Source organism: Cervus elaphus, chromosome 5 (assembly GCF_910594005.1).
Source record: "Cervus elaphus chromosome 5, mCerEla1.1, whole genome shotgun sequence".
Lineage (NCBI taxonomy): Eukaryota > Metazoa > Chordata > Mammalia > Artiodactyla > Cervidae > Cervus > Cervus elaphus.
In genome coordinates this window covers 107,991,319-108,013,510 of record NC_057819.1, presented here as the reverse complement: position 1 = coordinate 108,013,510, position 22,192 = coordinate 107,991,319, and the positions used below count along the sequence as shown (strand labels likewise).

General features: G+C 36.0%; 1 protein-coding gene across 9 annotated transcripts in view; it reads right to left on the bottom strand.

Annotated features, from left to right (window-relative positions):
* Positions 1-22,192, bottom strand: part of SPAG9 (sperm associated antigen 9) — a 154,426-nt gene that overhangs the window by 17,522 nt on the left and 114,712 nt on the right. For 4 of the 9 annotated variants that reach the window (XM_043904128.1, XM_043904133.1, XM_043904135.1 and 1 more), the window contains 15 exons: positions 19,109-19,166; positions 18,340-18,492; positions 17,820-17,871; positions 15,245-15,375; positions 11,516-11,572; positions 10,324-10,497; positions 9,632-9,761; positions 8,863-8,952; positions 8,448-8,615; positions 7,817-7,988; positions 4,129-4,347; positions 3,654-3,849; positions 2,189-2,314; positions 889-969; positions 155-222 (listed from right to left, as the gene is read on the bottom strand). In XM_043904128.1, the coding sequence (XP_043760063.1) occupies positions 155-222; positions 889-969; positions 2,189-2,314; positions 3,654-3,849; positions 4,129-4,347; positions 7,817-7,988; positions 8,448-8,615; positions 8,863-8,952; positions 9,632-9,761; positions 10,324-10,497; positions 11,516-11,572; positions 15,245-15,375; positions 17,820-17,871; positions 18,340-18,492; positions 19,109-19,166 (1,875 nt within the window). Of the gene's footprint in view, positions 1-154; positions 223-888; positions 970-2,188; positions 2,315-3,653; positions 3,850-4,128; positions 4,348-7,816; positions 7,989-8,447; positions 8,616-8,862; positions 8,953-9,631; positions 9,762-10,323; positions 10,498-11,346; positions 11,359-11,515; positions 11,573-15,244; positions 15,376-17,819; positions 17,872-18,339; positions 18,493-19,108; positions 19,167-22,192 lie in introns of all 9 variants that reach the window. The other 5 variants (XM_043904127.1, XM_043904129.1, XM_043904134.1 and 2 more) reach the window with 3 other exon arrangements.

Genomic DNA, 22,192 nt, shown 5'->3' with positions numbered 1-22,192 from the left:
CAAGCACTCACATATTTACTCATGTCATACATGGTTAGTATTCAGTTTCTCCTATGAAATATCATTTCTTTAAAACATAAGAGGTCAATCTGTTTGAAAATACTCTTGCAAAGCAACAAATCAGTGCATATGTTATATATTCATAACAACTCACCAACTCCTCTGTGAAAGATTGCAAGGGTACCATCAGCTAGGGCCACTAACACAATTCCTTTCACATGTCTGCAAATAGGAAAAGGGATTTTAGAACTCTCCATTTGGGAATACAGAAGACACCACATGCTACTGAACTAGTTCAGAGGTTCTCAGAAGGCCAATCTGTGATGTAAGGAGCTTACAGGAGAATCTAAAGGAACAGATTCTTTTCTTCATTGAGAAAAGTCTCGCTATGAAAATGTCAGCTGGACTAAATAGGAAGCATGTGTGGTGACTCAGCTGTTTCACTTTCTAACCTCCTCTCATTGCAGACAAAAGGTCCACAGACCAGAGGCACACACCTTGAGTAGAAAGAGTCAGCTCTGTGGATCTAAGAGACAAACTGACTTTTGACAGTCAACATACAGAAAAGGACTAGTAAATCAATCACCCAATCAACATATTCACAAAGTATAAAGAATATTCTAAAACAAATATCACGGTTTTTAATTGGTTTTCTCGCCAACAGACTAAAGAACTCTCAGTACAGTGAGGAATCAACCTGGCAAGTTTTCTCTTCTACTTACAATTCTCTGGTTTATTTTCTAGTTTCAATCTCATTCATAAAGAGGGTTAAAAAAGACATGGATACTGATTTAGTCATGAAGTACATGTTAACTTTAATAGTCTTAGAATCTAGTTTATACCAAAATACAGATTTTTCAAAGGAAGAATTTCTAAAATAAAACTTACACAATACTGAGAATCGAATCTTTAAGTTTAATAGAATGGAGACATTTCCTCCACTGGGCTACAGATGAATGGACATACAAACTGCAAGAACAAAATCAAGACTGGTAAGGCATAGAGAACACATCAAGTAGTTGCTTATATCTAATAATGACACAAAGTTTCTTCAAAAGAAAAGAAGAGTAACATAAAAATTTCAGGACAAAACAAGGAAAAGGATAGGCCTAAGGCAGAGAAATAAGCTGCTTAAGCAAACAGAAACATAAAAGGAATGAAAAGCCAGAATTAATGCACGGTTGCTTTCAGATTACCGCATACTTCACAATCCTTGGCTATCAATCTTTAAAAAAAATAGTCTTTTTACTTTTCTACTACACTGAGCTATAAATTTCTGATAACAGAGTGGTTTATGGTTTATATCAGGGAGTGGCAAACTAAGGCCCAAAGGCCAAATCCAGCCATCTATTTGTCTTAGTACAGTCTGCAAGCTAAAAATGGTCTTTACATTTTTTAAACGATTGGAAAAAAAAAACCAAGGGAGAGTATTTCATGACATACAAGATTTATACGAAATTCAGGGTTCGTAAGTGTTATTATTATTAGAACATATCCACACCAGGTCACTTAGGCGTCCTCAACGCAGTGGCTGCTTTTGCACCACAACAGCATAGTTAAGAAGTTGCTACCAAGATAAGGCAACAAAACCGGATATATTTCTTGTCTGACCCTTCACAGAGAAAAAGTATGTCAAACCTTCATTTTGTAGTATTAGTCCTTTATGGGAAAGAGGCACTAGTAATCTTGCTTAACCTTAGGAAAAGCACAAGTTTGTAAGACTCTTCACACTACCACAAAGTGGAAAAGTCCTATAGTGTTTATCAGCTCCTAAGCTTTTAGACTGTGATTTGTCCTTGTTTTCCCAGAAGTTATGTTTAAAATTGGGCCTTTCTGCAACCAGAGATTTTTTTAATCCCTTTTATTTCTTAAATAACTTCTGTTGTTCAGGATCTCCTATTTCTAGATCACCCAGATTTTAAAGTTTACTTAACTTTTTTCCAAGAATATTATATGAAGGGAACATCCTATGACAGACATACGGTTTACCATTCAGACCCAATGCAAGTCCAAGTCCAATTTATGAGGTAGTTGCAATATAACTTGAAAATTGTGTGTATATAAAATTCTTCACTTTAATAGGCACTTTTGGTTTGTATTTGTATGTATCACATTTTAGTTATCTTAAGATTCCTAAAGCAAAAGTGAAAGACTAAAGATTTCTAATATTAAAAGAGTTGATACCTACCAACCATTCTGAGCTCCAAGCCACATAGTTGGTAAAAGGCTACTCATTTTCTGGGCTTCCTCTCTCACCAGGTCTTGTTCATTTGGCAATACTGATATTTGATCTTTATATGCATCTGAGTCATTACTGGAAAAGGTGGGACAAAAGGAAAAAAATCTTATTGTGTTTAGCTGAGGTTTCAGGAATTGATAATTTCTACATTTTAGTGTACTGTTAAAAAATAAATTCCAGTAAAGCCAAAGTTAAATGCTTATATTAAACATTTCAGAGACAGTGAGAAACGGAGGGAGGGAGGGTGGAGGAAGGAAGGAAGGAAGGAAGGAAGGAAGGAAGGAAGGCAGGCAGGCAGGCAGGTAGGCAGACAGGCAGGTAGGCAAGGCAAATCAAGGCAATGGGAGGCGGAGGGGATGGAGAATAAGAAAGAATGAAAGGTATATAAATATACATATATTGCAGCAATTGTACCAGAAGTAACACTGACATAGTAGGAGGCTCAAGGTACAGATAAGGGAAATAAGACACAGTAACGAAATATAGCAGTTAATATCCAGACTAAAGTTAAGGTTCTCCTTATAGTTATCTTGAATTTTATGAGTTTCTTCTGTGGGGAGAGGAGGAGGAGACATGGTTTGTTTTAAAACTACACATACATACATACATACACACACACACAGACAAACAAACACAGGAGGGTTAATTATAAACAATGTTCTAAAATAAATAAGCTGAAACATGCTTTTATTCTACCCCAAAACTTTATTTCTTTGGACTGTCAGAGGACATTTAGTTTAAAAAAAAAAAGCATAACTGAGCTATCAAATTCAAAAACAGACAAATGAATCAGTAAGTCTAACAAGATGACTTTAGACCCCTATCAGCTTTCTATAAGGCCTAGAGAAGGCAAGAAAGAAAACTAAACAACTCTTTCTTTTGAAGGAAAAGTCTGAAACAAACTGTTTTCTAATAAAATATTTGCCAGAAATCTAAATTCAAAAGGTCATTAAAACCCACATGGAAAATTTAAATGGCCAGTTTTGTGGATAGAGTGGGTGAAGGAGTGGGGATTAAAATAATGAGTTATTAACAGAATAGAAGACAGTGAGTACAATTTTTTTTTTAAATCCATAGATATTTGGTATGGCTTTTTTAAAAAACTGTAATCACTGTCTTCTATTCTGTTAATAACTCGTTATTTTAATCCCCACTGACTGGTAAGGATTTTGACTAATATACTTTATAGGCAAGATTTTTTAAAGTTGGAAGGAATAGAGAGCAAATGGGGGGAAAAATATGTCTAGAGAGAACGCAGTGTAAGGAACAGATGAAGACATAGTGGGAATAAGTAATAACATCTAAATCTGCCACAACAATGTCAATTAGTAGGAATATTTTGGCTGCTTGAGATCATTTTGGTTCCTTTCACATGTGCACTCTGGTTTCCTAAGTTGTTTACCCATCTTTATACCTTGACTGATATACTGGTGAGAGGTCTTCTGGGATTTGAACTCCCAAAGGATCTGTAAAAACGTGCTCTGTGTACACGCCAGTTTGGGAGACATCCACAGTATCTTCAGCTGATCCTGCATTGCCTTCTGTAGCTTCAGTTGCTTCTTCTGCTGTTGGAACATTTTCATCAATCTCACTATTTTCTGTTTCCTTTTCTAAAAAATAAATAAAGCACGCTAACCATTCCAAGTATGAGCTTTTCTTCCAATCACTTCCCCCACCCAAACCTTCTCTATAGAATTCCACTCTTACCCTCCTCTTCTCCATATTATATAATAAAATTGAGGATTCTTGATTTCATTTAACAATCATGACAGCATCCTCTGTCAAGCTCTTTCATCCTTGTTACTTTAAAATCTAAGTTAAGTCTATAATGAGTCACCTGGGACAGGCTCAGATGCTATACAGATGGTATCTAAAGAAGACAAACATACCTGGCGGTTTTTCCATCACTGGAGAAGTTTCATTGGTATTAGGGGAAGCGGCAGCTGCTGTCACACCTTCTGCAGAACAACCAACGACCGTGATGCCTCCCAACAGGCTGTCTGTCTCTGCTGAGCTATTGCTTGTCATGCTTCCACATAAAGAAGCTTTGTCTACTTGTCCAGATTCTGAAAGCTCCTCTCCTGCAGGGTAGTCTGTTTCTCGGGCTCCTGAAGTACAAGATAAACCTTCTTTAAATAGCTCAGTAAACTTCTGTAAGTAGCATTTGCTCTATTAAGGCAATTATAGGCTTGAAATAAGAGTAAAGGTGAGACAAATACCTATGCAAATATACTGCCAAGATGGTAAATAAATTTTATTTAAATTAATTTAAACTCAATTCACAAACTGAGAAAGCAATTTAAAAAATTAAGATAATAAATGCAACAATAACAAATAATAATTAATGCAAGCACAAGTAAACCAAAAAATGTCAGAAATGTATTTCTGTTCTTAATATGAGTTCTTAAAGCCGCCAACTAATGAGATTAAAAACAACAAAATATAATTCTGACAAGTCAGCAAAAATTTTTTTAATCATCACTATTTCTAGTTCAAATATGAATTTCTGCCACTATTAAAAATTAATATAGCCTAGGTGTATACAGTGCATTAAGATATTAGTAACACACTTAAAAACTAAGCATTTAACATTAAAAAAAATCTTTTCAGTTCCCTTTATTTAGAAAGCTATTCTTATCCATATCACATTAAAAAATTTTACTGTAGTAAAATATACATATGTTGTTGCTCAGTCACTCAGTTGTATCTGCTTCTTTGTTCCCCCATGACTGCTGCACACCAGGCTTCCCTGACCTTCACTAACTCCCACAGTCTGCTCAAACTCCTGTCCATTGAATTGGTGATGCCACCGAAACATTTCATTCTTTGTCATCCCCTTCTCCTCCTGCCTTCAATCTTTCCCAGCAACAGGGTCTTTACCAATGAGTTGGCTCTTTACATCAAGTGGCCAAAGTATTGGAGCTTCAGCTTCAGCATCAGTTCTACCAGTGAATATTCAGGGTTGATTTCCTTTAGGATTGACTGGTTTGATCTCCCTGATGTCCAAGAGACTCTCAAGAGTCTTCTCGAGCACCACAGTTTAAAAGCATCAATTCTTTGGCACTTAGCCTTCTTTATGGTCCAACTCTCACATCCATACATAACTATTGGAAAAACCACAGCTTTGACTATATGGACTTTTGTTGGCAAAGTGATGGCTCTGCTTTTTAAAACACTGTCTAGGTTTGTTATAGCTTTCCTTCCAAGGAGTGGGAGTCTTTTAATTTCATGGCTGCAGTCACTGTTCACAGTGATTTTGGAGTCCAAGAAAGTAAGTGTCACTGTTTCCATTTTTTCCCCCATTTGCCATGAAGTGATGGGACCAGATGCCATGATCTTAGTTTTCTGAATGTTAAGCTTTAAGCCAACTTTTTCACTCTCCTCTTTCACTTTCATCAAGAGGCTTTTTTTAGTTCATCTTCACTTTCTGCCATAAGGGTGGTGTCATCTGCATATCTGAGGTTATTGATATTTCTCCCAGCAATCTTGATTCCAGGTTGTGCTTCATCCAGCCAGTATTTCACATGATATACTCTGAATGAAAGTTAAATAAGCAGGGTGACAATATACAGCCTTGACATACTCCTTGCCCATTTTTTAACCAGTCTGTGGTTCTGTGTCTGGTTCTAACTGTTGCTTCTTGACTTGCATACAGATTTCTCAGGAGGCAGGTAAGGTGGTCTGGTATTCCCATCTCTTGAAGGATTTTCCAGTTTGTTGTGATCCACACAGTCAAAGGCTTTAGCATAGTCAATGAAGCAGAAGTAGATTTTTTTTTTGGAATTCCCTTGCTTTTTCTATGATCCAATGGATATTGGCAATTTGATCTCTGGTCCCTCTGCCTTTTCTAAATCCAGCTTGTACATCTGAAATTTCTCAGTTCAGATACTGTTGAAGCATAACTTGAAGGATTTTGAGCATGACCTTGCTAGCATGTGAGATGAGGGCGACTGTATGATAGTTTGAACATTCTTTGGCATTGCCCCTCTCTGGGACTGGAATGAAAACTGACCTTTTCCAGTTCTGTGGCCACTGCTGAGTTTTCCAGATTTGCTGACATATTGAGTGCAGTACTTTCACAGCATCATCTTTTAGGATTTGAAATAGCTCAGCTGGAATTCCATCACCTCCTCTAGCTTTGTTCGGGGTAATGCTTCTTAAGGCCCACTTGACTTCGCATTCCAGGATGTCTGACTCTAGGTGAGTGATCACACCATCATGGTTATCTGGATCATTAAGACCTTTTTTGTATAGTTCTTCTATGTATTCCTGCCACCTCCTCTTAGTATCTTATGCTTCTGTTAGGTCCTTACCATTTTTCTAACCTTCATTGTGTCCATCTTTGCATGAAATGTTCCCTTGGTATCTCTAACTTTCTTGAAGAGATCTCTAGTCTTTCCCATTCTATTGTTTTTTCCTCTATTTTTTTTGCATTGTTCACTGAAAAACACTTGTCTCTCCTTGCTATTCTCTGGAACTCTGCATTCAGATGGGTATATTTCCTTTTCTCCCTTGCCTCTCACATCTCTTCTTTTCTCAGCTATTTGTAAGGCCTCCTCAGACAACCATTTTGCCTTTTTGCATTTCTTTTGCTTGGGGATGGTTTTGGTTTTGATCTTTGCCTCCTGTACAATGTTACAAACCTCCATCCATAGTTCTTCTGACACCCTATCAGATCTAATCCCTTGAATCCATTTGTCACCTCCACTGTATAATCATAAGGGATTTGATTTACATCATACCTGAACAGTCTACTGGTTTGCCCTACTTTCTTTAAGTATAAATTCTGCAATAAGGAGCTCATGATCTGAGCCACTCCATAAAGTCTGCCATACTAACCATTTTAAGTGTATAATTCAGAGGCATCAATTATATTTACAATGTTGTGCAGCCATCACAGCTATCTGCATCCAACATTTTTCTGTCACTCCATGTAGAATACCTATACCAAGTAAATAACTCTCTGATGGCCATACCCTTACCCCAGGAATCTCTAATTTAATTCTGTTTATGAATTTGCCAGCTCAGATTAATAGACAGCTCAGATAAGTAGAATCATACAATATTTGTGTCTGAGTTGTTTCTAAGGTTAATCTATGTTATGGAACGTATCAGAGTCTCATTCCTTTACATGGCTGAATAATATTTCACGCTGTACATCAACTTTTTTTTTTTTTGCTGTGCTGCGTGGCATGTCGGATCTTAGTTCCCCAACCAGGGATTGAACCCATACCCCTGCAGTGGAAGCACAAAGTCTTAACCACTGGACTATCAGGGAATTTCCTTTAATTTTTAAACCAATGTTTTAATATCATATAGTATTTAATATGGAATTATAAAAGGCCTTTCCATACTAATCCATTTAAATATCCCTTTGCCCTCTGTTTTCCACCCTTCTCAAATTTCCATTGTTTTATTTTTTTTCACAGTATCTGAAAATATCCTCCTTAGTCATTTGAACTCAGTTTCTTTTTCGCCTTCACAAACTAGAAGCGATGCATAACTGTATCTCCAGTAACCAATCAGTTTCTACCAGTGAGGAGGTGTGGATGGTGCAAAGAAAGGAACTGCTCTTACCTGGTACGCTTGATATACACAGAACATGCGAGTTACAAACAGTGAAACTGTCTAGAATGTTGCCTGGTTGAACAGCATCAATAATGATGACTTTTGTAGCTGAATGAGTGCTGGTACAGATCCAGACTAGACTGGATAATTCTTCTTGATTTTTTAACTCCTTCTGTTGTTCCTGCATAGGCAAAGCAAAGAAAATGAATGTTTAAAATGAGATGTGTGCATAAATATTTATATGGCTGTGCTATTACACTAAAGGACACTACTATTTAAAGTTCACTTCCAGATTATTTAGAAGGCTGAGAGTATAATCACCTTTCAACAATAATCAGTAGACGAAAAACTAGTAGTTAAAGCAGATCAGTGATAAAAAATGTTCTCTATCTTGACTGTGATAGTTGTTACACGTGTTCACACATTTGTCAAAACTCTTTGAACTGTACTTATTTTGAGAGTATACTTTATTGAACCTAAAGTATACTCTAGTAAAACTGACTTAAGAGTGAGGGCAGGGATGAGGAGTAATCAAGGGCATAGTAACCCCAATTAGAAGCTGGACCTAGAAGTAAGTCTGAGACCAAAGAGCTAAACTCTTAGTCTCAGAAACTGGGGCAAATGCAATGCAAGCACTTACCTTAAGTTCCTGATCTAACTTGTCTAAGCTATTCTGAGATGCACTTCGCTGTTTACTGCCTTCTGCTTCCAAACCAGCAACATCCTTGTAAAATACACTTGCTCCAACAACAGAACCACCATCTCTGGTCTTCCCACCGGACAAATTGACTCCAACAGCACACCACAGCTTTTTTGGGTTAAAAAAAAAAAAGATGGTATTACTCATTTTCTCTCTAAAAATGTTTAGAACTTTTCACATTTCCTTAATAGATGTAATGATTACAAAGAGAGGGCTCTAATATTCAAACTATTTCAGTCTAAAATGACAAAATGAGAAATTTTGCCCACAAAAGTAGAATTTAAACTCCTTCTGTTTTAGAAAAAATCCATCAAGACTTTAAGTAATGTTACCTTTAATTTCAAGATTAATTTACCTTCATTGATGTATCTTTTTCATCTAGAGGTCTGAGATAGACAGGCACAGGTAAATTTTTCATCTTATTTTCCCCTTGTCCATTGGTTACCTAATAATTGGGAAGGGGAGAGAAGGACACATTGGGTAAGTCTCATCAAAAGTGAACTTACAGAACCACTGAGACATGGGCAAGCACTGCTATAACATATTTACTCTATGAAGTCAAGTTCAAGTTAACTTTGTCTTTCTTACTTGAAAAATGAGCAGAAAATGAAGTGGTAATTAGAGAAAATAAGGGAGCTCAGAAAAAATACACTAATTCACAGACCTGTTAGTACACACACGTGGGTTCGACTGTGTGTGTTGTGTGTGTGTTTGAGGGGTAGGGAATATATTCTTGAAAGACGTGAATTGAGTTTTAAGTTAACAGTTTGAAAGGCTCCATGAGGAAGGCTTCTTTTAATGTTTAAACGATACTAATTTTCTTTTAAATGAAATCTTCAATATTAAAACAGAGTACGCTATCTCAAAGTCCCATACTCAACCACCTCCTATATTGACCCCTCTCCCTCTTCACAGAACTCGGAGGCATTTCTTTTGAACTGTAAGGCTCTAGAAAACAGCCTGAAAACAAAACCACAGTTCTTAATGCTTCTCTAAACATGTGCCAAATTCATGCTGCTTGAAACCAGTAGGTTTGGGATATGTATTTATAATCTTTCATGCCCAGGCCTACTCCTCTCTCTCTGTATTTCCCACTAGACGCTCTTAACATATTCAAACATTACCTGTTTGTACTTTTGAGGCAGACTCCAGCCAAAAGCCTGCACTCTACCATCTTCCTTCTGAACATGTGCCTTTACCTGACGATACTGTTCTCTCTTTTGTTCTCTGCGTGAGGCTAAACTAGCTTCAGTTCTAAAAGAAAAAGAAATTTCCTTTTTTAATTAAGTGAATATAACAATAGCTTATCTCCCTTCTTCTGCTAAAATAGAAATAACAAGAAAAAATTACCTTTGTGTCAATTTACAGATAATATATAATTGAATCCTAACACCTCTGAGGTAGGCTATCATGCTCATTTATAGGCAGGGCTCTGAGAGGTTAACATTCCCAGGTTCGTACCTAATGAGGAACAAAGTCAGGATGGGAAGCCAATTTCCTCTTACAACAAAAAGTGTTGGTCACTCAGTCATGTCAGACTCTTTGCAACCCATGGACTATAGCCCACCAGGCTACTCTTTCCATGGAATTCCCCAGGCAAGAATACTGGAGTGGGTAGCCACTCCCTTCTCCAGTGGATCTTCCCAACCCAGGGATCAAACCCGGGTCTCCTGCATTTCAGGCAGATTCTTAACTCTCTGAGCCACTAGGGAAGCCATTTATAGTTCCATCTGAACCCTTATAACTGATCTGAAAAGAGGCAAGAATATTCTAAACTGTTATTTAGAGCATAACCATTAGTCTGGAAAATACTTACTCTTCGCTAAGAAAATCAAAGGCTTTGGACTTATCCCCAGGGAGTTGAGATAAGGTGCTGCTTCTTTTCTTGACGGAAGGAGTAACATGAGAGGTTGGTGCATTGTACTTCAGATTAACTGGTGGTTCGGGCTTCTTAGTAGTGTTACTTGAGGAGCTGAAAAGTCGGCTGAAACTAAAAGGAAAGTAACAGAGAATGTGTGTGTGCGGTGTGTGTATGTATCACACGCATGCTTAAGACCAATCCATAATTCTTTACAAATTCCAGAGTTTTTACAAGGCAATGAGTTAGAAACTAGCAAAAAGACTTTTTGCAGTAACACACTGGAGTCTCAGCAATAATTCACAGCCAAACTCAGACATTCAGGAAAGAGAAACCATTGCCTAGAAGGGCAAATCCCTGTTCTTTAATTAGTAACTCTCGTAATGAAAGGAAGAAGCTCTTGAGTATAGAGACTTTCTCATAAAGAAGAAATAAGACAGTTCCTTTAGCCAGCCAGTGGTTGTTAAACAGCAAGGTACAGCTGTGTGGTTTGAAGAGAAGCTTAGTAAGCAACTTTTAAAAATAGTAATAATAAAGTACTAGAACACATATTACCATTTTAACACACATCTTATACATTTCCTTACTGACCTCAATATAAATAACTATTTTTCACATTCACTCAAAAAGAAAAAAAAACTTTTTCTATTAAATAGCAGATTCCTCAAAAAGGGGTAAGTTTTAAGCACAATAAATGCATAGTACTTCTGGCACAAACACAGTTCAAGTCCAAAGCACAAACATATACACACTACTCAAACCCCACAAACACTAAATTTCTAATCTTCGCTCTCTAAATTTTCTTAAAATCACACAATTAATGAATCAGTAACTTATTTAATGGGGATCTAGGAAATCATCAACTCTAAAAATAATTCCCCATTATTCTATTTAATTAAGCAGAGGATGCCACCAAATGCACAACCAACATGATGCAGCTTACGATAACACTAATTTTTTTGTCCTCAAGAACAGCCTTACCGAGTTGGCATACTACATACCAAAAAGAAAAAGTTTAGTTTAGCTATATACCCTGAAATTAAAAAGGAAACTAAGAAGAAAGAAATCATTTGTGAAAACAGATTGATTCTAATCTTCTTTGTCTCAAAGTGCTGCTATCTAATGTCTTCATGTGATTTTAGATACTTACAACTGCCAAATGCTTGACCTTTTCTTCTCCTGCATGGCTGGATTTTCTCTTGACGCACTACATGGAAAGGGAAAAGGAAAGAGAAGGAGGGAGAGATGAAATGAATGTGTCATCAGTGAAATGGTCTAGCTTTCTATCTAAACAACCAGGGACCCAAGAAGCTCATGAAATACATGGAGAATCAACAAGTTTAATAAAAAAATTACTTTGATCTATATGTGTCAGTCAGTCTGTTAAGGCCAACACAACTAATAATATTGAAATTCCATCCCTTCCTCAAGAGCTCAGAGTACTGATCGAGAAAAAATTGCTATCTGTGCAGGACAGACAACCAACAAGCCTGAATGTTAATGTTTAAATTTTTTATTGATGAGCTATCCTCCAACTTTCCTTTTTATTAGGTTGGTACAAAAGTAATTGCAGGGTTTCATTGTTGAAACTTGCTGTTTGATATTGGAATACATTCTTAAATAAATGTGGTCATGTTATACATCATTTTAATGTGTATTTCTTGCTTTATGCTTTTTTGTTAATGACTTTTTACTAGCTGTTTATCTCATATTTATTTTAGACTAGGGAAATGATGTTAGACAAAAAGCAAATTCAAGTGATTTTTTTGTTGGAGTTCAAAATGGGTCGTAAAGCAGCGGAGACAACTCGTAACATCAACAACACATTTGGCCCAGGAACTGCTAATGAATACACAGTGCAGTGGTAGTTCAAGAAGTTTTGCAAAGGAGACAAGAGCCTTGAAGATGAGCAGCATAGTGGCTGGCCATCAGAAGCTGACAACGACCAACTGAGAGCAATCACTGAGCTGATTCTCTTACAAGTACATGAGAAGTTGCTGAAGAACTCAACGTCAACCATTCTATGGTCATCTGGCATTTGACACACACTGGAAAGGTGAAAAAGCTCGGTAAGTGGGTACAACATGAGCTGGCCAAAAATCAAAAACATGGTCATTCTGAAGTGTTGTCTTCTCATCCTATGCAACGATGAACTATTTCTCGATGGGATTGACTTGTGACGAAAAGTAGATTTTATATGACAACTGGCAGCGGACCAGCTCGGTGACTGGACTGAGAAGAAGCTCCAAAGCACTTCCCAAAATCAAACTTGCACCAAAAGAAAAGGTCATGGTCACTATTTGGTGGTTTGCTGCCAGTGTGATCCATTACAGCTTTCTGAATCCTGGCAAAACCATTACATCTGAGAAGTATGCTCAGCAAATCAGTGAGATGCACCAAATATTGCAACACCTGCAGCCAGTATTGGTCAACCAAAAGGGCCCAATTCTTCTCCATGATAATGCCTGACGGCATGTCACACAACCAATGCCTCAAAAGTTGAACAAACTGAAGTTTAGTATCATCCGCCATATTCATCTGATCTCTGGCAAACCAACTACCACTTCACGCATCTTGACAACTTTTTGCAGGGAAAGTGCTTCCACAACCAGCAGGATGCGGAAAATGCTTTCCCAGAGTTAGCTGAATCCCGAAGTACAGATTTTTACACTACAGGAATAAACAAACTTATTTTTCATTGGCAAAAATGTGTTGACTGTAATGGTTCCTATTTTGATTAATAAAGATGTGTTTGAGCTTAGTTATAATGATTTAAAATTCACAGTCTGAAACTGTAATTACATTTGCATCAAAATAATATTAAAATATTGCATTATAAATCTCTGTCTCTACATAAAGATATTGTTTGTCTTATATTTCCAGTTCTCAAAAACTAGCTTGTAACTCTATTGTTCTAATGGGTCATTTTTCATAGGCCTAAAATTTTTTCATCGCTGAAAAGCTGACCAGGAAAGAAAATAAACTGGATTGATTAGGTAATTAGGCAAATTTTTTTTTAAAAAAGAGCACTGCAAACTGATTCAGTATGGCTGTAAGGATTTTGCCATCACTGTCAGAGCTCCCTTTTCTGTTTTTTTCTTTTTTGGGACTAATTTTAAAACATCTTTTAATTCAATGGAGAAAGTTAAAAGTCACCATTTTTTTTTTCACTTGTTGACTACCACTTGGCTGTGAAAATTAAAAATAGTAATAAAAAGTAGAGCCTGACTATATGTCTCAGTTGTTAAACTATTTACTTATTGTTTATTCAAAATCTCTTTATTAAAAGCAGGTTTTTAAGAACATATTTGTTATTCTAACATACTAGCATATTTGTTAGTATATTGGTTTCTTTGTCCAATAAATAAAGATTAAGATACTAATCAGATTAGGCTTCCCTGGTGGCTCAGTGGTAAAGAATCCACTTGCCAATGCAGGAGACGTGGGTTCAATCCCTGGGTTAGGGAAGATCCCCTGGAGAAGGAAATGGCAACCCACTCCAGTATTCTTGCCTGGAAAATCCCAGAGAGAGAGGAGCCTGGCGGGCTACAGCCCACAGGACTGCAAGAGTCAGGTATGACTTAGCGACAAAAACAAGACAGTACTTATCTTCTTCCTTCGTAGCAGTTATAAGCAATTACAACTTCTGAGAATTGTAAATGTGCTATATAAAATGTTTCATTCATTACTATTAAGTAAAGGATATAATCATAAGGAAGTAAAAGTGGTGGTTAGAAAATACTTTCATAAAGTTTAAAACAATGTGTCAGTGTGTACTGTTACTGGTAAATCTGATGTGACCAATCAAACTGAAAAATATGGGCAAATTAGGGGGCAATTAGGTTACACACTTTTCATGAACTCTTTAAAACTGAAGTAACAAACACTGTTACTGAGGATATGACCATTAGATGGCAGCATTAATAAGTAAGATCCAACTGACAAAGGTGTCAATGGAAGGTTGCTTTTATACAAGACTAGCCAGAAAGGAGAAAAAAAATCAGGACAATTTTACAGGACGACACCGAGTAAGAATGATTTTGTTTCTTATGTTGAAAATGAAAATTTTATCTCTTCCTGACATTACTGCAAAAGTAGTATCAGTTTCTATATTCTTTTAAAAAACGACTGATGAAAGAAATGTTCACATATTGAGGTATGGAGAAGTATTCTGGCTTATACATCCTTTAATTGAAATGTTATGCTAACTTAAACGCCTATTTGTGGACTATCAAACATACATTATACATATGCTTTAATTATTAAAGAAAAGGGTGCACTGACCAGAAGTAAAGAATGTCTATGTTAAAAAAATAAAAGGTGAAATGCCTCCCTTCCTGGGACCCCAATGCTGATACTCAGTCTTTTGACGATAAGACTCCCTTTCCAGGTGGCAAGGCCATACTGCCTCACTGTGTACATGCTGATCTGGTGTTTCAGAAACCCTGAAGGAAATGTTTCCCTGACTTGTTTGATTTTGCTTGTTCTGACAAGATATAAAACTGTGCTGAAAACCACACATCTGTCAGTTATCAGAGAGGCTCTCTCCCAGGCTACAGTCCTCCATTTGGCACCAAAAAAACTCTTCCATTTCAATTATAGATTGTTTATTGATTATTTTCATCGACAGACTACTCAACTGCCTTTGAGAGGTTGTGGGAATATCCTCCAAGAAGCTTTACTGGCCCAAAAGGCACCCACTTCCATCACATTCTAATTGCCAGTGTTTCTTTAGACCTTTCCTAGTAAACAGAGCAAGGGCTTGGATCCCCAAGGAGGACTCCAGTTGTGAACATAGAAATGAATATTAGTAAACAATCAGAAACCTAGTAAACAATAAATTAAGTAGAAAAACACCAGAGGTACTTCTCATACAAACCGAATCATCTCTGTCCATCGAACAGCTTCCTGAAGCTCCATCAATCTCTCTTTATATTGGTTTCTCTCCATTAGAACTCGGGCCATTTCTACTCTAGTAAACCGCTTCCTTTGGGCTGTGGGAATATCACTCTATAACGAAAAGAAGACTGCCGATCACTCTGGGAGCCTGTATCTGTTTTGGTCTTATAACTCAGACTTCGGTAAAATTTTTAAGCTTTTAACACTCCTTAATTTTAATTTATTAACTTACAAAAAGCATAAAAACCTGTTGGCTAGTTATCAAGGTACACAATGCTGGGAGTCACTAAAACACCAAAAGAAATATAAAATAAATATAAGATGGAGATAACTGTATTAACCAGAATTATTATTAAGGAAGATAAGGAATATGAGTATGGTCAGATCCCAAAGGGAGTTGTTCAAACTTCCTTCTACTGCTGATTTCTTTCCAAAGGCTCTCCTGGAAAGGAAGGTTGGATTAACTATTGGGCTTTTGTTTTGCTAAGTGGAGTATGCACATTTTGAATCAAAGCTGAAAGGCAAGGGACAGTAAGATAAGAGCTGAGCTCAGCCTTCAGTAGTTTCCCCCTTCATCCTCCTGCCACAGAACCTGACCTCTCCTTTTAAAAAGAAAAGTCAAACAACAAATAAAGGATTTTGAGTTTGCAACACAGCAATCCCACTACTATACACTCTGGAAAGATCAGGAGACTCTTAGAGCAATGTTCATAACAGCACTGTTTGTAGTACTAAAAAGCTGAAAATAACCAAAATATTCATTTACAGAAAAACAAATACATAAATTATAGTACATTTATATAATGGGATATTATAAAACAGTGAACATGAATGAAATATATACCAATATACAAATAGGGTAAATATAAAAAACATAATACTGAAAAAAGAAGCAAGTCTCCAAGACTAAATACATATAAAACACACAAAAAATGAAAATTAAACCATAGCTTATAAAGATATATACATGTGTGATATGATAAAATGATTTTTCTTTCAAGTTAATAAAATGATAAGTACAGGACAGTAGTATCCTCCAGAGGGAAAAGCATAGCATAGCTTCAATGTTTGATAATGTCCTAGTTCTTAAACAGTGGGTTCATAATGTTAATTTATTATAATGTTAATGTTATTACTCAAAACCTACATATACAGCATATATTTTAAATGTATCAAATATCATATAAAAGCACAAATAAGAGATTGATGGGCACCAAATAGTCATCCTGATCAGGACATCCATATATCTCAAGTCTGATACTTAAGCAGCAAACACCTATTATAGGGATGATAACCTAGTTACCAACAGAATAACTAGTATGCTAACACTGGCAAGAAGTTCATATTTATTCTTTTGTTTTTATATGTTGAAAACAACATAGGCTAATTGCTTATAAAGTTGATAGACTTCTTTTTATGTTTAATACCATTAGATTTTTTATTGCTAAAGCTTTCATGTATTTCTAAGTTAAAAGCGGAAACAAAACAAACAGCAAACAAAAAGACTCCAGAATTCTCCCGCTGGCTCCTGAGCTTAAACATGCAGACACAGTGAGAGCACAAAGCCAGAGGAAAACTGACAACAGGCGTAGAGCTAGGGAGCTTACCATCTGGACAGTACACAGGAGCATGAGCTATCCTATTCATGATCGTAAATGTGATTTTGACTTTTTGACACCACCCTTATGGCAGAAAATGAAGAAGAACTAAAGAGCCTTTTGATGAAAGTGAAAGAGGAGAGTGACAAAGTTGACTTAACTCTCAACATTTAGAAACTAAGATCATGGCACCTGGTCCCATCACTTCATGGCAAATAGATGGGGAAACAATGGAAACAGAGACAGACTTTATTTGGGGGGCGGGGGGGGGGGGCTCCAAAATCACTGCAGATGGTGACTGCAGCCATGAAATAAAAAGATGCTTGCTCCTTGGAAGAAAAGTTATGACCAACCTAGACAGCATATTAAAAAGCAGAGACACTACTTTGCCAACAAAAGTCCACATAGTCAAAGCTATGGTTTTTCCAGTAGTCATGTATGGGTGTGAGAGTTGGACTATAAAGAAAGCTGAGCACCGAAGAATTGATGGCTTTGAACTGTGGTGTTGGAGAAGACTCTTGAGAGTCCCTTGGACTGCAAGGAGATCCAACCAGTCCATCCTAAAGGAAATCAGTCCTGAATGTTCATTGGAAGGACTGATGCTGAAGCTGAAACTCCAATACTTTGGCCACCTGATGCAAAGAACTGACTCATTGGAAAAGACCCTGATGCTGGGAAAGACTGAAGGCAGGAGGAGAAGGGGATGACAGAGGATGAGATGGTTGGATGGCACTACCAACTCAATGGACATGAGTTTGAGTAAACTCCGGGAGTTGGTGATGAACAGGCAGGCCTGGCACGCTGCAGTCCATGGAGTCGCAAAGAGTTGGACACAACTGAGTGACTGAACCGAACCTCATCTTTAAAGTGATATATCCAAAGCTTAATTAACAATATTTCCCCAAAATACCAGAATGTGGCAAAGTAAGAAAAACAAGTTCAAAATTATAAACCTACATCATCATCATCTTTTGCTTTTTGCTTTGCATCTTCAACTTCTGCACGAGCTCTAGAGGGGGGGAAAAAAACGAAACATGTTATTCAAGTTGACTTCAACTTTTTAAAGAATAGAGAATAGGTCAAAAATTTTAACTACCGTTAAATGATTATTTTTCTTTTTCCAAACAGAGTATTTAGCTGCTTTCAATTAAGGGAACATTATTATAGCATTGTTGTCAGAAAACCAGGTATTAAAGAAAGCTGGGTAAAGGAAACTAATGAATGTTTACACTTTCCTGATTAGCAACATCTGAACAGTCTAACTTCTTTCACAATCATGACATACACAAAAAATTATAATAGTCAATAAATGGGAGGGTCTGTTCAGAGTAGAGGCAATCAGCCAGGCACTTAACCTTATCCCAGGCAGTTCTGTGCCCCTTGTGACTTGAGAGGACTAAAGGTAGCAGTCTTATTATAATCCTGGTGGTATACTAGCAATGCTTGTGTGGTTTAGAACAACATGGTAAAAACTTACTTCCTAAGCTCTTCTTCCAATTCTTTGTTCTTTTCCTCCAGTTTCAGCTTGGCTTGTTTCACAGCCTCCAGCTCCCCTTGCAGCACATCTTTCTCACAGGTAAGTTCATCTACTTTTGCTATCAAGTCATTCTTCACTACATTCAAGGCATTTCTGAGATACACATATTTAAAGAGCACCATTATAAATAAATATTCTATCTTTAAGCTTATTTCTCTTGTAGACTAAAGTAACTACAATCAAAAAGCTAAATAGTAACTGGATGCTTCAAAGATACTCTATCTGATGTTGTCTGCAGGCTTAAAAAAAAAAGCCGACAAAGTAATGGCCTGTTTCTACTTTTCTCACTTACCAAAGAATAAATAGATAAGGCAAGGCAGACCACTAAATTATTAAAAGCCAGAATTAAGATTAAATTTATAGTATCCATAAGGGCATTATTCTTACTAAGTTTTGAAACGATACTACACAGGACACATTCAGAAGATTAAGAGAAAGGCATGGATACTTGCAGGGTAAAAGGAGATCAAAATCTGTTTATGGAAAAAAAAAAAAACCCCAGAGCAATGAAACCTATCTATTAGTGCAATTAGGTACCATTAACTATCTGCTTGTGCACATGTGTACGCACAGGGTCATACACAGAGAAGGGGAGGAGATAGGGTAGTAAGTCTGCATTTATACTGTGTTTAATTTAGATGTGACACTGATATGGATGAGAAGAAAATTCAGTATCTCTTGTTGCCTGTTAAATTCTGTATATACTTACTTGGTTTCCAACAGTTGTGTATTTTCCAATATAAGATTTTCAACTTCACGACCCATTCCTATCAAAGAAAAAAGATAAAAACTTTGAAAATAAATTTATTAAAACTATATATATAGACTTAAAACAAGCTATAGTCACAAATTTTATTTTAACATTTTATCTGTCCCTCAATAATCTCATTTTGTCTATAATTTCATTTTTATATGTTTACTTGCATACATTATAAAATTATAATTATCTACCACAGAACAAAGCTAAAGGTTTTCTTAAGTCTGTATTTTGCTTCTCCTAGATAATATTCCAAAAACAGTGAAGACTTTTCTGCCAAATATTTTTAAAAGTAACAGTATTTAGTGGGGAAAAAAGAATAGCATTAATATGGATGAAAAATCATTTCTAAATCACACTTGATATTGTAGGCTTTTGCCTAAAAATTAGGTCTTATTAATATAGAACAGGCAGAAACAAGAAACAGAACCCCAACACAGATGAAACCTTACCAAAGAAATTATGGTCTTAAAGCCCATGCATTCCATGTAAAGCAAAAACAAAGAACAAGAGATGTTTCATGTGAGAAACAGCATGAAAATAGACACTTAATCCAACAAGTTTTATGCATGATATGAAAGACATTTGAAATCACAATGTTATGATTTAATGCATAATGATTTGGAAAAGACAGAAATTAAGATGATTTCCTTCATTCATAAGGATGCTCTGATATGTTACTAATTCTTTTACAAAATAAACTTGAATTTAATTAGAATGAAAATTCCAGATCAATAATATAAAGGTTTCTTCAAAGTGCCCTCTTTGAAACAATGTTTACTTGTCAATTTATAGAACCTTGCTTAATAACTTAATGAGTACTATAAGGTGGGTGGTAGAATATTCAATGCAAGATCCAACGTAGTGATCTTCAGGGAGAAGAAAGCTATTTAGTTTGCGACTTGTAAGAAACTGAAGAAATTAAACAACACTAGGGAACATACCTCAAAAAGTTACAAAAACAAAGCAAAGCAAAACACCAACCATTCCATGTTTCATAAGCTAATATTGGAAAATTACATACAGTGGAAGAAATAATATTCATAATCCACCTAAAAAAGGAAACATTTCTAAAGAAAACAACAAAAAACTAAAAGAGCTAACATGTCTCTTTATTTTAAAAAACAGGTAATATTTCAAATAACTAAAAGATAATTTAAAACTCAACCAACCTGGGGAATGCTAGAAGTTCTCTGCTCACTTATGGACTCCTATATTGTCTGTATTATAATTATCTCAGATATTCTCAAAGAACAAGGTACTTCCACCATGAAGAATAAATACCAGAAACAGTAGCTTATTTAATCATCTACATGTTATCCAAAAGCTGAAACTAAACACAAACTAAAACAGTTTCCAAATTCCAATTTAAAAATGAATTTGACAAGATATGTTGAAATATTTGCTTTAAACACTAATGTTAATAAAGCTATAGAGTCAAAAGAAATAGGGTTGAGGTTGGGTGAAAAAGTTTATATAATGACTGCTAAACTCTCAAGCACATAGGGAGATAAGCATAAAAGCTGAAAAATATATGTGGGGAAAATACAGTTGAGCAGAAAAAAAATGAGAAAGCATTAATGAGAAAAGCAGCCAAGACCACCTAGCTTAAAAAGCTGTAACATTAAAGTATTTTAAAAGCATACACACCAGAATATTCCCCTGGGGAAGCAGCCCAAGCAAAAAAATGAATGAGAATCTTAATTAGATTGTTTTCAGAAAGCAAGATCCATACTCATTTATTTCAAAATGAGAGAAAGGAGCCAATAAAATTGAAAAGATGTAGAGAAACCAAACATAATAAAGTATAAATATCATAAACAGGAATATTTTTGAAATATGTGCTCTATGGAAATCATCCTATAATATAGTTTCCAGAGTTTACACATTCTCAGTGAAGAATTCTTCTAAAATCTACCATATAAATTTAATGCATAACCAATACCATTGTCCAAAATTTTCACTTTGAAATGTACTGATAAAAATGATGACTATATGAAAAATGTAACTTGAAGTGGCCATACTTCTATAAATGTCTTCAACTAAGCATAAACTTAGGTGTAACATATTTGGAAAAGTTACCCTATTAAAACAAGCAAAAAACTGCCTGATAGTTTTAAAAATAAAACACATCTCATTTGGATTTTGATTTGATTTGAAAGTTAGGTTTATAGATGGGATTCCAGATTATCTGTTGCTTCCTTGAGGAAGTATGCACAATTTTATTTATTTCTGTATGTGCATTTTTCCAAAAGTACACTCCTCTCTTACAAATTCTCCTGTAAAGGAATTTTAACTTCAAAAATTAAAGAAGTATAGGTTTAGAGGTGAAACAAAACTGTTAGAACTATTTAACAGTCCACTCACTCAGTTGCTGTGCCATATGCCAAAGACTCAACAGTGAGCAAAAGATATAATTGTCTAGGCCATACTGAGCTTATAGTCTAGTCAGGGAGGCAGGCACATTAAAAAACTACAATAAAGTATTATGAAGAGTTGCATAATAAATGTAGTGCTATGGGAAGGCTTCCAAACAACTGAGATTTAACAAGGGGATTGAGGCAGAACTCATAGAGGAGGGCATGCCATTTAGTTAGAGGCAAGAAGGAGATACAGAAACAGATACATAGACTTTTTTTTTTTTTTTAAGGAAGGAGGCAAAAAATCCTCATGATTGGTTTTGAGGGAAGTGAGAGAGATTTAGGATGGAGAAATGAATTGATACATGTTGATATAAGAACAGCCTTGGGGGACATAAAGATGTTGATGAACTGAGTTTTAACTACAAAGCTCTACAAATCATCTTAGAAGTGGTCTAGAGTGCTGTTTGGAAGTAATAGTCTGGTGCTATAGGAAAAAATCTTAGATGGAGAGAAAAAGTTTGGAGCAATGAGCCATGAAAACCCAGAAAAAACAAGAGCAAATAAGACATCCCAAACATGGAAACAAGCCTGGACTAGGAACATCTGAAAGCTGGGCAGAGAAAGGATCCTGCAAAGACTGAAAAGAAATCATCAGAGGCAGGAAAGAATACAG